Here is a 17304-nt window from a genome sequence, read left to right on the forward strand (position 1 = left end):
TATCAAGGTCACTTAGCAGCTTCTTCACCTCCTCCTCAGTTGTGCGTATTTCATCCAACACTTGTTGGTATGTCCCTTGTTGGTGTCCCTTTCTGTTCTGTCTTCCTAGAGTCCTTCTTGTCTCAACTGTGAATATTTCCTTAAATCTCGTGTTGAGCTCCTCGCATGCCTCTTTATCATTTCTTGTGAGTTTCCCACCTTCTTTCCTCACCCTGATCACCTGGTCTTTGACTGTTGTCTTTCTCCTGGTGTGGCAATACAACAGTTTCGGGTCAGTCTTGACTTTCGATGCTATGTCATTTTCATACTGTCTCTGAGCCTCCCTGCTTATCTGTGCATACTCATTTCTGGGTCTTCAACTGATCTTTTTTTTTTCCTGGGTCCTTTGCCTTCTGTACCTTTTCCATTTCTCTAATGCACTTAGTTTTTGCCTCCCTACACCTTTGGGTAAACCAACGACTCGCTTTGGTCTTCGCATTATTTCTGTTGGTCTTGGGAACAAACCTTTCCTCTGCCTCCTTGTGTTTTGTTGTTATATATTCCATTTCGTTTACTGACATTCCTACTAGTTCTCTGGCTCACTGAACCTCCCACAGGGCGTTCCTCATACCTGTGTAGTCCCCCCTTTTATAGTTTGGATTTTCCCATTTGACTCTTGTTACCCTCTCTCCTTGTATCCCTACTATGTAATCAAAACTCAGAACCACGTGATCTCTAGCTCCAAGGGGCCACTCATATGTGATGTCATCAATGTCTGACCTGCTCAGGGTGAACACAAGGTCCAGTCTTGCTGGTTCATCCTTCTCTCTCTCTCTCTCTCTGGTAGTGTCCGTGACGTGTTGATGAATGAGGATTTCCAGTACCACATCCATCATCTTGGCTCTCCATGTTTCGGGAACCCCATGAGACTCCAGGTTTTCCCAATCGATCTCCCTGTGGTTGAAATCACCCTTAACCTGTGGAAAATATTTAATTTTCCGAAGCTATAGTGCCTAATAGGTGTTTAATGTGTTGATTTGAGTCAAAATGTATTTGAAATTTGAATAGAGCCAACAGTGTTCCCCCTGCGCGCGGATGTGCGGGGAGGGAGGTAGGCTGAGGGCATGCGGGAGGCGGCACTGTTTTGAATGTAGTGAGGAGGCTGTGAAAACATGGGATCAGGAAATTGGCGTTCACGGCGGCCTAAGGATTAATATAGGCCTCACTTCCTGATAGGAAGTGTCGTAACTGTTCCTGGTGAAGAGTGAGGGAGCGTGATTTACGTGACCACCATAATAAAGTGGTAAAATGAGTGGATAATAGTAGGACCGGGGGTGACGGGTGCGCCGCCATGGAATGTGTCCAGGGGAAATTACCCGTGAGTTAATCCTCACTCATCGGTCTCAGATCTTAATGGAGTGACCTCTGATGTGTATAATAATTATGAGACGTTAAATCGTCTTGTGAATGGTAATGTAATCAGTGACAATAACATTAAGTTAAGAGAATGCGGGAAGTGAAATAAATCGCCCTGCTCCGAGTGAACGCGTGGTTCTCGTCCCGAGGATAGTGAAGTTTTATGGAATCACGACTTCTAAACCGGGACAAACCAACGGATACCTCGTCCTGCTGGAATAAGAACCGTGTCGGTGTAGCAGGACATCGAAATGAGATGGTGAATGGAGGAAATAAGGAGCATCAATCACCCACAGTTAAGTAACCTTTCTAGTTATAGCAGACTGATACTGGCCAGTTAGGTATGTTTTAATTGGATAGGTTATGGGTGATCCAGCTACATCAAGTGACCACCAGAGAATATCTGGTAAGTGGTGGGATTATGTACAAATGTTTTTCCTTGATGGATGTATCCATGTGTAACCTACCCTCCCCCCCCTTATTCAGTTAAACTAATATAATCTATACAGTCCACAATTAATTAGTAATGCCGTACTTGAGGGTGCTATCCAATTTATACTGGTCTCGGATAGATATGGATAATGTGAGGGTCGAGGGGCCACCTGCAGTGACCAGAGGTGGTTAAGTTTTCTCACATGTCTACACGGGGTGACTGCAGTAAACAATATAGTTGTTGTCTCCCAATGAGATTACTCGTATGCATGTAATGTTGAGGTATGTACAAGTAATCATCCCTATAAAATTTTCCATATAACCAGTTCTGCACGATTTAGGTCTTCATGCCACCTCAGCCAGTGTGTCCACCATCGCTCTGTTGTTCTCTTCATATTCCTCTCTTGGCCTCCTGAAGTTCTGTGGTGGGTTATACATGACTCCAATGACTACCTTATGCTCCCCAGACTAAATTGTACCTACTATGTAGTCCCTTTCTCCAATCTCGTGAAAGATAAAGGGAGAGAAGGGAAGAGTAATTAAGTTGTGTGTGAGGGAGAGAGGGAGAGAGGGGGTGAGAGGGGGAAGAGAAGAAGGGAGGGAGAAGGAGAGAAAGACGGAGAGAGAGAGAGAGAGAGAGAGAGAGAGAGAGAGAGAAAGAGAGAGAGAGAGAGGAAGAGGGAGGAGAGGTGTGTATAGTTTATACTATTATAGTAGTTATACAAAGTTATTATGCTACATTGATGGATAGTTGAACAGCATGAGACTCAGAATGTCATTCAAAAAAAGATATGTAAACACACAAGATATTATTTAATCTTAAACAAAGGTACAGCTGCACTTTACAGTTTAGTTTTTGTCTTAACCAAAATTTTGCAAAAGGTTATACAATGAAAAATTCATCTATATTTGCTGAGGATATGATAGACATAACTAACAGGTATGTAATTTTCCTCTCTCATCGGAACGAGTTACTTTTTTGTGGTTTTATTTTTTTATGTTGGTGGCGAGCGGCTTGATCACAAGATGGACGCCTCCTTCTGGGGTCAAAATAATAGGAGATTTTGCCAGCCTCACTTCCTGGAAGTCGCTCTTCAGGTGTAACTCTACTTTCAGTAGAAGCTTAGCCAGGGCTACCTTGGCCTCCATCAAAGCAAACCTCATAGCTAAAAAAAAAAAGAAATACCAGTCTATTTTAATGCAGGGGCTGGATAGAGTATGTAGAGAAATTAGAAATTATAATAACTGATGGGAAATACTATTCATTAATATTCAAGTGATTTTCAAACTTGCCTATGCAGTTCCTTGGTCCCATTCCAAAAGGCATGTGAGTGAAGCTGGTGATATTGTCTTTGTTCTCTGGGAGGAAGCGGTCTGGCAGAAACTCCTCGGGGTTTGGAAAGTAGCGGGAGTCGTGATGTAAACTCCAGATTGGAAAGTACACTAAGTCACCAGGATGCACAATTAGTTCAGTGCCAGGAATTCTGTTAGAATAAGGTTTTTATTACAATGAAAGAATGATACGACGTTTAAGAACATATAACGAAAATCAGTGTAACCAACAGGATAATTCATAATGTGAAAGAGGAAGAAACTTGAAAAGTTAATTGAAGAAATTCCCGATGATCCGAACTATGGTGACAATGTCAGAATATTTACATCCAGCACTGTGAAGAAAACTTATATTCTAGTTGTATTATTGAACTGTTCCATAGACTGTTAAACATAGTTTCACTTTAATTGTAACTTCTAAATTAAAATATAATGTAGATCTAACTAGACGTATTTCTGTCTCTGTATGACCCAAGAAAGTTAACCCCAGAATTCTGAACTTCCACTCCTTTGTACCACAATGCATGCAAGATGCATCGCAGTTCAACCTTCAAACGCTCGAGAGGAAGAGAACCTGCTGATAAATTCCTGCAAGAGACCAGGGAGCTACATCACAACCTTCCAGAAGCTGGGGATCAGCACCTTGAAGCTTCTCAGATGTAGCACAACACACTCAAGAAGTCTAACCCCAGTATCCTTACACTTTGTAAAAGTCCAGGAGCTGTACATCATCTGTCGTAAGATGGCCAGGAACTGGAACTTAGCCCAGTAAAGCGCTGAAAGCATTTATGTAGTAACGCACTCAGTACGCACAATACACTGCATATATCAGTGTTTCTTTAATTTTTAATGCAGCATATCAAATATTAAATAACCGTTATAAATAGAAATAAATTTATTAAAAGAATTAAAATAGAAAATTGCCCTTCATAGGATGTACTGAGAGTGCTCAGTAAATTAGGCTCTTGGAAGATGAGCACTGGTTAGTTTTTTAGTTTAATATGTTTATTATGCATCCCATACCCATCCTGTGGGTGGTAGTCAAAAGATTACAGAGGTACATAATTGGTCTTGGGACTGGACTCCAAAGTTTTGATAGCTGAGCAAGTGACAGAGGTAATGAGCTCACAATTTACAACATTACCTTTGTAACTTGTGAGCTCATTACCTTTGTACCTAGTTCAGCTATCAAAACTTTGGGGGACCAGTCCCTGGACCCATTACGTACCTCTGTAATCTGTAAATACCTTTGTAACTTGTCATGATTGTGACCAGACCTACCTGGAGTTCATTACCTTTGTAAATTGTGAGATGAGCACTGGGTGAGCAATAAACTATTCTCTCTCACATGAAGAGTTGTAGGTGTACAAGAATAGTAAACTAGCAACTCACAGAATGAACTGCTGGTGTAAAATAAACTAGCCATTCACAGTATAAACTTTTAGTAATGAATATACAAATGTAAGGAGAAAGGAAGAAACTTTGAAAAGGAAATAATGGACAAGAACAATGTGGAAAATAATGTATTTTCCAGGAAAAATGCAGTGTATTTTTTATGTAAATTAGTGTAACATACTGTATTTAATAAAAATTTATGTCATCAAAAATGGGAAGCCTGCGCCTGTGCAGAGAAGACTCGCCATTGTGTTTCGAATGACCCAAGAAAACGTTATTAAAAATAAGAGGAATTTTTCATGCTCTAGAGGTTAAAATTGGTCTGACACCTCTCAAATAGGAGCCAAAATTGTTGGATATGCATTCTTGCATAACTTGAGATATCAGGCGACTGGACAAGACAGCTCCAGGAACCTCAGATAAGTTTGTTTATGTTTGTAACTCTGGCCAGTGTTATTTTCATGGATAGACAGTGAGGTTTTCTGAGTATGATACACCTTGATCTCCAGCCAAATTGGTGAGTGATTTTAAGATATTCTCATTGTGTTATGTATTTGTGTATATATATAATCATTTATTAATTTTAATATACAGCCCACAAATTTATATATTTATCAGAATTCTTGGTGATGCATATTTCATTTGTAATTAATAGGTCTAGAGCAACTTGTGGATAAGACAGTTGTGGGTATCGAAGGGGGACATTTTTGTGACCTAGGTGTCCCAAATTCCTACTTGCCTAGGTAACTGATAAATAATAATTATCTTTGTTATCATTTACTGTTATGTACATAATGAGTTACATTCAGATAAATGTAATTTTCCACATTTAATTTGCCCGTTGGTCCTTCTTGAACCGGAGGTAATTAGTGAAGTCATTAATTAGTTAATTATTTAATAATTATATGTGAAATGACAGGAGGTGGATGTTAAGTTCACAAATTTACTTAACCCTTAAATGGTCCAAACGTATATATACGTTTTTTCAACATTTGAAAGTATGTAAAAAATCTTCTTTCTTGTTTTACATTTAAAAATGTGTAAAAAAAACTTATATCTACATCTTTTTTTTGTTATTTTTGAAAATATGTAAAAAAAAACGTAGATCTACTTTTGGAGCACTACGAATTTGAACGTCGATCTGTTTGGATTGTTTAAGGGTTAATGTGTAGTGGATTATAATTATTACAATATTAATTTGGATAAGCCAAGACAAGTGTGGCTAGAGATTATATTAATATGTATAATTTTAATTTTGCTATGCCAAATTCTGGCAAGGATTTATATTAATTTGTATAATATTAATTTTGATAAGCCAAGTCTGGCTAAAGGTTTGTATTAATGTACATTTAAATTTTATATTATAATTTTCTTACATGTGTAATTACTAAGCTCAAGTGTAGCTAACATTATTAATGTGTATTTAAAATCTATATTACAAATTTCTTACATGTAATTGCTAAGCTGAAGTGTAGCTAACATTAATAATGTGTATTAATGTGGATTAAAGTAAAGGTTGGATGCGAGACGTGGGTCATAATAAGCGTGTATGCACCTGGAGAAGAGAGGAATGCAGAGGAGAGAGAGAGATTTTGGGAGATGTTAAGTGAATGTATAGGAGCCTTTGAACCAAGTGAGAGAGTAATTGTGGTAGGGGACCTGAATGCTAAAGTAGGAGAAACTTTTAGAGAGGGTGTGGTAGGTAAGTTTGGGGTGCCAGGTGTAAATGATAATGGGAGCCCTTTGATTGAACTTTGTATAGAAAGGGGTTTAGTTATAGGTAATACATATTTTAAGAAAAAGAGGATAAATAAGTATACAAGATACACCTCAATTACTGGGAGCGCTTGAGGTTTCTAAACCTGTATTCCCTGGAACGTAGGAGGGAGAGATACATGATTATATACACCTGGAAAATCCTAGAGGGACTAGTACCGAACTTGCACACGAAAATCACTCACTACGAAAGCAAAAGACTTGGCAGACGATGCACCATCCCCCCAATGAAAAGCAGGGGTGTCACTAGCACGTTAAGAGACCATACAATAAGTGTCAGGGGCCCGAGACTGTTCAACTGCCTCCCAGCACACATAAGAGGGATTACCAACAGACCCCTGGCAGTCTTCAAGCTGGCACTGGACAAGCACCTAAAGTCAGTTCCTGATCAGCCGGGCTGTGGCTCGTACGTTGGTTTGCGTGCAGCCAGCAGCAACAGCCTGGTTGATCAGGCGCTGATCCACCAGGAGGCCTGGTCACAGACCGGGCCGCGGGGGCGTTGATCCCCGAAACTCTCTCTAGGTAAACTCCAGGTAGGGCGTAATGACAGTAGTTTGTTGGATTATGTATTGGTAGATAAAAGACTGTTGAGTAGACTTCAGGATGTACATGTTTATAGAGGGGCCACAGATATATCAGATCACTTTCTAGTTGTAGCTACACTGAGAGTAAAAGGTAGATGGGATACAAGGAGAATAGAAGCATCAGGGAAGAGAGAGGTGAAGGTTTATAAACTAAAAGTGGAGGCAGTTAGGGTAAGATATAAACAGCTATTGGAGGATAGATGGGCTAATGAGAGCATAGGCAATGGGGTCGAAGAGGTATGGGGTAGGTTTAAAAATGTAGTGTTAGAGTGTTCAGCAGAAGTTTGTGGTTACAGGAAAGTGGGTGCGGGAGGGAAGAGGAGTGATTGGTGGAAGGATGATGTAAAGAGAGTAGTAAGGGAGAAAAAGTTAGCATATGAGAAGTTTTTACAAAGTAGAAGTGATGCAAGGAGGGAAGAGTATATGGAGAAAAAGAGAGAGGTTAAGAGAGTGGTGAAGCAATGTAAAAAGAGAGCAAATGAGAGTGGGTGAGATGTTATCAACAAATTTTGTTGAAAATAAGAAAAAGTTTTGGAGTGAGATTAACAAGTTAAGAAAGCCTAGAGAACAATTGGTTTTGTCAGTTAAAAATAGGAGAGGAGAGTTATTAAATGGAGAGTTAGAGGTATTGGGAAGATGGAGGGAATATTTTGAGGAATTGTTAAATGTTGATGAAGATAGGGAAGCTGTGATTTCGTGTATAGGGCAAGGAGGAATAACATCTTGTAGGAGTGAGGAAGAGCCAGTTGTGAGTGTGGGGGAAGTTCGTGAGGCAGTAGGTAAAATGAAAGGGGGTAAGGCAGCCGGGATTGATGGGATAAAGATAGAAATGTTAAAAGCAGGTGGGGATATAGTTTTGGAGTGGTTGGTGCAATTATTTAATAAATGTATGGAAGAGGGTAAGGTACCTAGGGATTGGCAGAGAGCATGCATAGTTAATTTGTATAAAGGCAAAGGGGATAAAAGAGAGTGCAAAAATTATAGGGGGATAAGTCTGCTGAGTGTACCTGGTAAAGTGTATGGTAGAGTTATTATTGAAAGAATTAAGAGTAAGACGGAGAAGAGGATAGCAGATGAACAAGGAGGCTTTAGGAAAGGTAGGGGGTGTGTGGATCAGGTGTTTACAGTGAAACATATAAGTGAACAGTATTTAGATAAGGCTAAAGAGGTCTTTGTGGCATTTATGGATTTGGAAAAGGCGTATGACAGGGTGGATAGGGGGGCAATGTGGCAGATGTTGCAAGTGTATGGTGTAGGAGGTAGGTTACTGTAAGCAGTGAAGAGTTTTTACGAGGATAGTGAGGCTCAAGTTAGAGTATGTAGGAAAGAGGGAAATTATTTCCCAGTAAAAGTAGGCCTTAGACAAGGATGTGTGATGTCACCGTGGTTGTTTAATATATTTATAGATGGGGTTGTAAGAGAAGTAAATGCGAGGGTCTTGACAAGAGGCGTGGAGTTAAAAGATAAAGAATCACACACAAAGTGGGAGTTGTCACAGCTGCTCTTTGCTGATGACACTGTGCTCTTGGGAGATTCTGAAGAGAAGTTGCAGAGATTAGTGGATGAATTTGGTAGGGTGTGCAAAAGAAGAAAATTAAAGGTGAATACAGGAAAGAGTAAGGTTATGAGGATAACAAAAAGATTAGGTGATGAAAGATTGAATATCAGATTGGAGGGAGAGAGTATGGAGGAGGTGAATGTATTCAGATATTTGGGAGTGGACGTGTCAGCGAATGGGTCTATGAAAGATGGGGTGAATCATAGAATTGATGAGGGAAAAAGAGTGAGTGGTGCACTTAGGAGTCTGTGGAGACAAAGAACTTTGTCCTTGGAGGCAAAGAGGGGAATGTATGAGAGTATAGTTTTACCAACGCTCTTATATGGGTGTGAAGCATGGGTGATGAATGTTGCAGCGAGGAGAAGGCTGGAGGCAGTGGAGATGTCATGTCTGAGGGCAATGTGTGGTGTGAATATAATGCAGAAAATTCGTAGTTTGGAAGTTAGGAGGAGGTGCGGGATTACCAAAACTGTTGTCCAGAGGGCTGAGGAAGGGTTGTTGAGGTGGTTTGGACATGTAGAGAGAATGGAGCGAAACAGAATGACTTCAAGAGTGTATCAGTCTGTAGTGGAAGGAAGGCGGGGTAGGGGTCGGCCTAGGAAAGGTTGGAGGGAGGGGGTAAAGGAGGCTTTGTGTGCGAGGGGCTTGGACTTCCAGCAGGCGTGCGTGAGCGTGTTTGATAGGAGTGAATGGAGACAAATGGTTTTTAATACTTGATGTGCTGTTGGAGTGTGAGCAAAGTAACATTTATGAAGGGGTTCAGGGAAACCAGCAGGCCGGACTTGAGTCCTGGAGATGGGAAGTACAGTGCCTGCACTCTGAAGGAGGGGTGTTAATGTTGCAGTTTAAAAACTGTAGTGTAAAGCACCCTTCTGGCAAGACAGTGATGGAGTGAATGATGGTGAAAGTTTTTCTTTTTCGGGCCACCCTGCCTTGGTGGGAATCGGCCAGTGTGATAATAATAATAATAAATTTTTCTTACATGTGTAATTACTAAGCTCAAGTGTAGCTAACATCATTAATGTGTATTTAAAATTTATATTATAATTTTCTTACATGTAATTGCAAAGTTCGAGTGTAGCTAGGATTTATTCAAAGGTAAGTTATAATCAGTGTTATTAATTAAGTTGAATTTAATACATTGCATCATGACTGAAAATGAGGAAATTAATATAGAAGACAAACATATGGAATATAGAGCAAAGAAAGCATCACTGCAAGCTAGAAAGGGTCATGTAACCAAGGCATATAATAAATGTTTGGAATTAATGAATCAAAAAACTGTGAATACTGATGATTTAAAATTGTATTTAGATGCTTTGGGGAATAGATACCTGGAGTTTACCTGGAGAGAGTTTCGGGGGTCAACGCCCCCGCGGCCCGGTCTGTGACCAGACCACCTGGTGGATCAGCGCCTGATCAACCAGGCTGTTGCTGCTGGCTGCACGAAAACCAACGTACGAGCCACAGCCCGGCTGATCAGGAACTGACTTTAGGTGCTTGTCCAGTGCCAGCTTGAAGTCTGCCAGGGGTCTGTTGGTAATCCCCCTTATGTGTGCTGGGAGGCAGTTGAACAGTCTCGGTCCCCTGACACTTATTGTATGGTCTCTTAACGTGCTAGTGACACCCCTGCTTTTCATTGGGGGGATGGTGCATCGTCTGCCAAGTCTTTTGCTTTCGTAGTGAGTGATTTTCGTGTGCAAGTTCGGTACTAGTCCCTCTAGGATTTTCCAGGTGTATATAATCATGTATCTCTCCCTCCTGCGTTCCAGGGAATACAGGTTTAGAAACCTCAAGCGCTCCCAGTAATTGAGGTGTTTTATCTCCGTTATGCGCGCCGTGAAAGTTCTCTGTACATTTTCTAGGTCAGCAATTTCACCTGCCTTGAAAGGTGCTGTTAGTGTGCAGCAATATTCCAGCCTAGATAGAACAAGTGACCTGAAGAGTGTCATCATGGGCTTGGCCTCCCTAGTTTTGACGGTTCTCATTATCCATCGTGTCATTTTTCTAGCAGATGCGATTGATACAATGTTATGGTCCTTGAAGGTGAGATCCTCCGACATAATCACTCCCAGGTCTTTGACGTTGGTGTTTCGCTCTATTTTGTGGCCAGAATTTGTTTTGTACTCTGATGAAGATTTAATTTCCTCATGTTTACCATATCTGAGTAATTGAAATTTCTCATCGTTGAACTTCATATTGTTTTCTGCAGCCCACTGAAAGATTTGGTTGATGTCCGCCTGGAGCCTTGCAGTGTCTGCAATGGAAGACACTGTCATGCAGATTCGGGTGTCATCTGCAAAGGAAGACACGGTGCTGTGGCTGACATCCTTGTCTATGTCGGATATGAGGATGAGGAACAAGATGGGAGCTAGTACTGTGCCTTGTGGAACAGAGCTTTTCACCGTAGCTGCCTCGGACTTTACTGTGTTGACGATATGATTCATACAAATTATAATACAACAAATATGAAGGAGATTTATTAGTAAACTGTGTAGATGAGACTGAAGTAGATCTTATGATTAATCAGTATTATGAATTAGAGGGATTCTTCCTTGTAAAAGTCAGGCCTTGAATAAATTAAAATGTGTAAACCAGGCAGTTAATCAGTCTGCAACAACAAATAATATGTCTGCCAAAACTCCCAGAACTATGATTACCTGTATTTAATCCAGGAGAAAATTGGGAGGAGTTTTGGTAAATTTTTAAAGCAGCTGTGCATGATAGGAGTGATCTAGCCTGTGTAACTAAATTATTTTACCTCAAATGACAGGTAAGAGGAGATGCTCACATACTCATACAAGCCTTTCCCAATGTAGATGATTCTTACAAGGAAGCAGTTGACTTGTTGAAAGTCACTTATGGTAATATAAAACAAAGTAGGTTGGATCTAGTGAATATCATTGTTAATTAAAAATCTCCAGATCACACTTACAAAGGTTTACAGCAGTTTAGAGTTAAACTGGAGAGCACTCTCAAAACTTTAAGTAATAAATATAATCTGAAGGATTCAGACTGGTTATTGAGTGTCATGGTATAGAATAAATTAAGCTGAAAAACACTTGAATGGCTCTCTAACAAATATCACAAGGGTTATTTTGGACTGGAGGAAATAAGACTAGGTCTACAAGAATTAATTGTGCAGTTGCAAACCAGCCAACTAACTCATTTTAAAGATGCAATACATAATAACTCTGAGGTATCTGTCAAGTTTCACAAAGGGAAAAATTATCAAAATTCCTTTCCTAAAAATAGTTGCATAGGTATATATCAAGTAGCAGGAATCAGAAATAATGATTCTACACTAGGTAAGAAGAATAAGTACCCTCCTAAGAGTAACCCAGTTAATAAGAAACCAGTCAAAGAAAAGAGAGATTGTCTTTTCTGCAAGGGTACTCATTTTTCTAAGAATTGCAATGCATACAATTCATGGAATGATAACGTTGAAAGATTGGAGGAACTTGACAGATGTATCAGGTGTTCAGGTAATCACAATGTACAGGATTGTCATGCCAAATTAAACAACTGTTATCAATGTCACAAAGGAAGACACCATATAGTCATGTGTAAGGGTCTATATGATAATGTTGATAATGATAATGTTGACAATCCTGACACAACAGTAGCTAATGTAAAATTGCTGCTAATGTTAATAATGATAGTTTTGCTGAAGTAGCCTTACCTGTGTTACAGGTAAAAATTGATGATAAAAGGCATAAATCAAAAAATGTAAATGCATTATTGGACCAGGGATCCCAGCGTACTTTCATAAAACGTAAATGTCTTGATGGGATGAAAGTACAAATGGGCGATCCTACCACTCTAAAATTATCTGGTTTTCTCTCAGATAAAAGAGCTCAATTGTATGACACTGTTTATTTAACTGTCAGGTTGTGCAATGAGAAAAAACGTGTTAATGCAGTAACTCTAGATAGACTTCCAGAGAAAATATCTACAGTAGGACTTAGTAAAGCTACAGAAAGACTTTCACATAATGTAAATTTAGCACCTTCTGGTGTAAGTGATGATTCTGTAGGCCCAATAAATATTTTGATAGTGACTATTATACCTCCTTTGTAAAGGGTATGGTAAAGAAATGTAGTGTCACCCTTTTAAAGACTGCAGGAGGCCATGTAATGTGTGGTAGGATTCCTCGTAATAATAATACATGACTAGAGGAAACTACAAATACCATAACTGTGTGTCTTACTCATGAAATCGTACCCCAGTATAATTCTTCCATAGAGGATGGTGTTGAGCCAGTGCATAAATTGTGGGAATTTGACAGCATTGGAATAAATGTAAATGAAGAAAGTCCAGACGATTCTTTTACTCAGGAGCAATACCTGAGAGATGTAAAATTTGAATCTGGACAATACTGGGTACGACTTCCATGGAGACTGAACCATCCAGAATTGCCCACTAATTACAGAATGGCATATGCACAGCTAAAGGCTCAGCTCTGCAAACTGAGTAAGACACCAGAAATTTTAACTGCCTATAATGATATAATTGCTGAGCAGTTAATTAATAAATTTATAGAAGAGGTACCTCCTGAGCAAGCCAAAATTTATGGTCACTATTTGCCACTTCACGGAGTGAAGAAGGATTCTAAGACCACTCCTTTGAGGATTGTATTTAATTGTAGTGCCAGGAGTAACAAAAATGTACCTAGTTTAAGTGACTGTTTGATGACAGGTCCGTCATTGATGGAAAAATTAGGAGATATCTTATTAAATTTCAGGGTGAAGCATTATGCCTTTATGGCTGACGTAAGTAAAGCTTTCCTAAGAGTGGGTTTACAAGAGGCTGACCGGGATTGTACCCACTTCTCATGGCCTGAGAATCCTAGTGACCCGCTTAGCCCTCTGAAAACCTTTTGCAATAGGAGCGTATTATTTGGTGCTACATCCAGTCCGTTCCTTCTTCAAGCGACGATAAATGCACACCTTCAACGTATGGGAAGTCCAGTGAGTAAAGTAATGAGCAAACAATTTTATGTGGACAATTTCCTGGGTGTGACGTCAACTGAAGAGGAACTGTTAATGACTTATGGAGAGGCTAATAAAATAATGCAAAGTGCAAATATGCCTCTGAGGGAATGGAATAGTAATTCGTCCAAATTAAAGGACAAAATAAGTAAAGATTTCCCTGGAGATGAAGTGCCAAAATGTAGTAATGTATTGGGTTTAACTTGGGATACTGAGAGAGATTTGTTAATGTTAAAACCTAATAATTACAGTATGCCCAATAAATTAACTAAGAGAGTCTTGCTAAAGTTTCCAAATGTTTTGATCCATTAGGTTTAGTGTCACCCCTTACTATAAGAGGTAAATTATTAATACAGGAAGCATGGAAACTTTTAATAAGGGATGTATCAGGTAGCCGGCGCGCGGAGCAAAAAAAATCGAAAAAATATTAAAATTGAGTTATTGTTACAAAAAAAAATAGTTGAACTTTCTGGCTACACTCTGGTATAATTATTATCCATGTACGATGTTTCTAAAAGGAATTACAGTCATTTATAACAGGCATGGTGACTGCGCCTTGCGTAACAAGTGCTGACGCGACATTTTTTTTCCCCGTGTTATTTTTATTCTTTTCTTATATCTTTATGTCTAATGTAATACAAATTCACTGTCTGAGATCATGCTAGAGCAGGCGGAGATAATATGATCAAGTAACCAATTAGGTACCCCTTGGTATATTTCATAAAATGGCTGACACCTCCAGCCAACAAAATATTCCATACCCACGCTAATATCAATTATAAGGCTTATTTACCTATCACAATTGATCTATTATGACATAATGCAATATAATAATAGCATATAAACATAAAAAGTACACCTTAAAAAATAATATATAGCATAATATGATGCCCCAGAGGAAAAAATTCCTATCGATGTATTCCCTGAAGGTGAAGAAAGGATCCGTTCTCTCATATGTAATGAGAGAAAACGTATTTACAATGGTTAACTATAATAAACACTCGTAGGTCACGGAAAAAGTTTAAAATAAAGCGAATTTTTCGGGGAAAAAAAAAAATTCTCGGGCACCTGGGGTGCTGGGCGCTGCGGCTTATATCTCGGAAGTAAGTTATTTATCTATTTAGGGGCAATCCATCTTTATTTATGAATGAATTGACTTGATTTTCACAACAAACATAGGAGAATGATTGCTTTACAATGTAAAGTGTTCCTTTCTGAACTATCCCAAATATTTTTTAGATTTATGTGGGCAACAAGACCAGCATCTTCCAATATGTCAAAAAAGTTATGAAACTTTATTTTTTTTTAGCATGAAGATAAGGTTTATTTTAGAATTCGTACACGTACATTGATGGAATTAGAGGTGTTCTATCAGCAGCAAGTGTGGAAAATTTTTAATTTTCCGAAACTATAGCGCCTAATAGGTGTTTTATGTGCCGATATGAGTCAAAAATGTATTTGAAAATAGAGTAGAACCAAGAGTTCCCTTTGCGCATGCGCGGATGTGCCGGGGGAGGTGGCGGTTTTGTTTTGAAGGTGGAGAGGAAGCTGGCAAAGCTTGGAACCACGAAATTGGCATTCACGGCGGCCTAAGGATTAATATAGGCCTCATTTCGTAACAGGGAGTGTCGTAACTGTTCCTGGTGGAGAGTGAGGGATCGTGATTTACGGGACCACGGTAATAGAGTGGTAAAGTGAGTAAATAAGAGTAGGACCGTGGGTGACTGACGCGTCGTCCTGGACTGTGTCCCGGGTAAAATTACCCTTGGTTTAATCATCACTCATCGGTCTCAGATCTTAATGGAGTGATCTCTAAGGTGTATAATAATTATGAGCCATTAAATCGTCTTGTGAATTGTAATGTAATTAATGATAATAACGCTAAGTTAAGAGAATGCGTGAAGTGAAATAAGTCGTTTTGCTCAGAGTGAACACGTTAGACCTCGTTGTTCCCGAGACGAGGAAAGTGAAGCTCCTTGAGTCACGACCTTTAAAGCGGGACAAACCAACGAATACCTCGTCCTGCTGGAATGAGAACCGTGTCGGTGTAGCAAGACGTCGAAAATGAGATGGTGAATGGAGGAAATAAGGAGTATCAATCACCCACAGTTAAGTAACCCTTCTAGTTATAACAAGCTTATGCTGGCCAGTTGCGTTATGTTGTAATTAGATAGGTTACGAGTGATCCAGCTACATCAAGTGACCACCAGAGAACATCTGGTAAGTGGTGGGATTATGTACAAATGTTTTCCTTGATGGATGTATCCAGGTGTATCCTACCCCCCCCCCTTTATTCAGCTAAACTAATATAATCTATACAGTCCACAATTAATTAGTAGCGCCGTACTTGTGGGTGCTATCCAATCCATACTGGTCTCGGATAGATATGGATAAGATTGTGAGGTCGAGGGGACCACTTGCCGCGACCAGGGGTGGTTAAGTTTTCTCACATGTCTACACGGGGTGACTACAGTAAACAATATGATTGTCTCCCAATGAGATTACTGGTATGTATATAATGTTGAGGTACATACAGGTAAGCACCCTAGAAAATTTTCCATATCTGCCCGTTGGTCCTTCGAACCGGATGCAATCAGTGAAAAAATTAATTGAATTAATTACTTAATAATTAAGTGACTGATTGAAGGAAGTGGGTGTAGGGTGCACGAGTTTAATCGATCGGGTGATGGATGATAATTAGCCCAATAAATTGCTAGCACATGGGTGGCTAGGATTTATACAAGAGTAAAGTGCAAGAATTACTCTTATAAGGCGTCTACTTAAGTAGTATAATGGGTGATTATTAATTCCCTAACCATGGCTGGGTCTGAGGAAGTTAGTGCGACTGGCAAGTCCATGGATGCCAAAGCAAAGAAAGCGTCACTACAAGCTCGGAAGGGTCATGTTACTAAATCATACAAGAAGTGTATGGAGTTAATGAGACAAGAAACGGTAAACCCTGATGAATTAAAGCTACACCTAGATGCCTTAGGAAATAGACATGAGTCATATAGATTGTGGTTTAAAGACTACGAAAAAGAGCTGCTAGAGAATTGTGCAGATGATGCTGAAAGGGAGCGGCTGCTGGATCAACATTATGAAGTGGAGGACAACATTGTGTCCTGCAAAACTAAGGCTTTGGAGAAGGTAAAGGGTGTAAACAATGTTGTTGGTCAACCTAGTAAGGAAAGTCAGAGGCGTTTACCAAAACTCCCAGAATTATGTATGCCTGTGTTTAATCCGGGAGAACACTGGGAGGAGTTTTGGTCTATCTTTAAAGCAGTCGTACATGATAGGAGTGATCTTGCAAGTGTTACCAAATTATGCTATTTAAAGGGACAAGTAAGGGGAGATGCGCATGTTCTCATACAAGCATTCCCAAATGTAGATGACTCCTATAGTGAGGCAGTTGACTTGTTGGAGGTCACTTACGGTAACTTGGAGCAAAGTAGGCTGGACCTAGTAGCTAATTTGGCTAATTTGAAGACTCCAGATCACAACCGCAACAGCTTACAGCAATTTAGGATCAAACTAGAAAGCACTCTTAAGACCTTGAGTAATAAATATGATCTGGAGGGAGCAGAGTGGTTGTTGAGTGCCTTGATTCAGAATAAATTGAACCACAAGACCATAGAGTGGTTATCTAACAGATATCACAAGGGTTACTTCAGGTTGGAAGAAATAAGAGTGGGACTGCAAGAGCTAATTGTCCAACTGCAGACCAGCCAACCCATTACCTCTAGGAATACCACGGCTACAGACCCCAGTGCACCTGCCAAGTTCCACAAAGGGAAACCTTATCCTAATATCAATAATCCTAAGCCACCTACTACACGGGGTT

The 17304-nt window shown here is 39.7% G+C and overlaps 1 protein-coding gene across 2 annotated transcripts in view; it reads right to left on the bottom strand.

Moving 5' to 3' along the window:
* Positions 1-2619: 2619 nt before the first annotated feature.
* Positions 2620-17304, bottom strand: part of LOC128696236 (cytochrome P450 9e2) — an 85775-nt gene continuing 71090 nt past the window's right edge. For both annotated transcript variants that reach the window (XM_070092549.1, XM_070092548.1), the window contains 2 exons: positions 3121-3311; positions 2620-2993 (listed from right to left, as the gene is read on the bottom strand). In XM_070092549.1, the coding sequence (XP_069948650.1) occupies positions 2815-2993; positions 3121-3311 (370 nt within the window). In that variant the 3' untranslated portion in view covers positions 2620-2814. The remainder of the gene's footprint in view (positions 2994-3120; positions 3312-17304) is intronic.

This window comes from Cherax quadricarinatus, chromosome 39 (genome assembly GCF_038502225.1).
Source record: "Cherax quadricarinatus isolate ZL_2023a chromosome 39, ASM3850222v1, whole genome shotgun sequence".
NCBI classification, from domain to species: Eukaryota; Metazoa; Arthropoda; class Malacostraca; order Decapoda; family Parastacidae; genus Cherax; species Cherax quadricarinatus.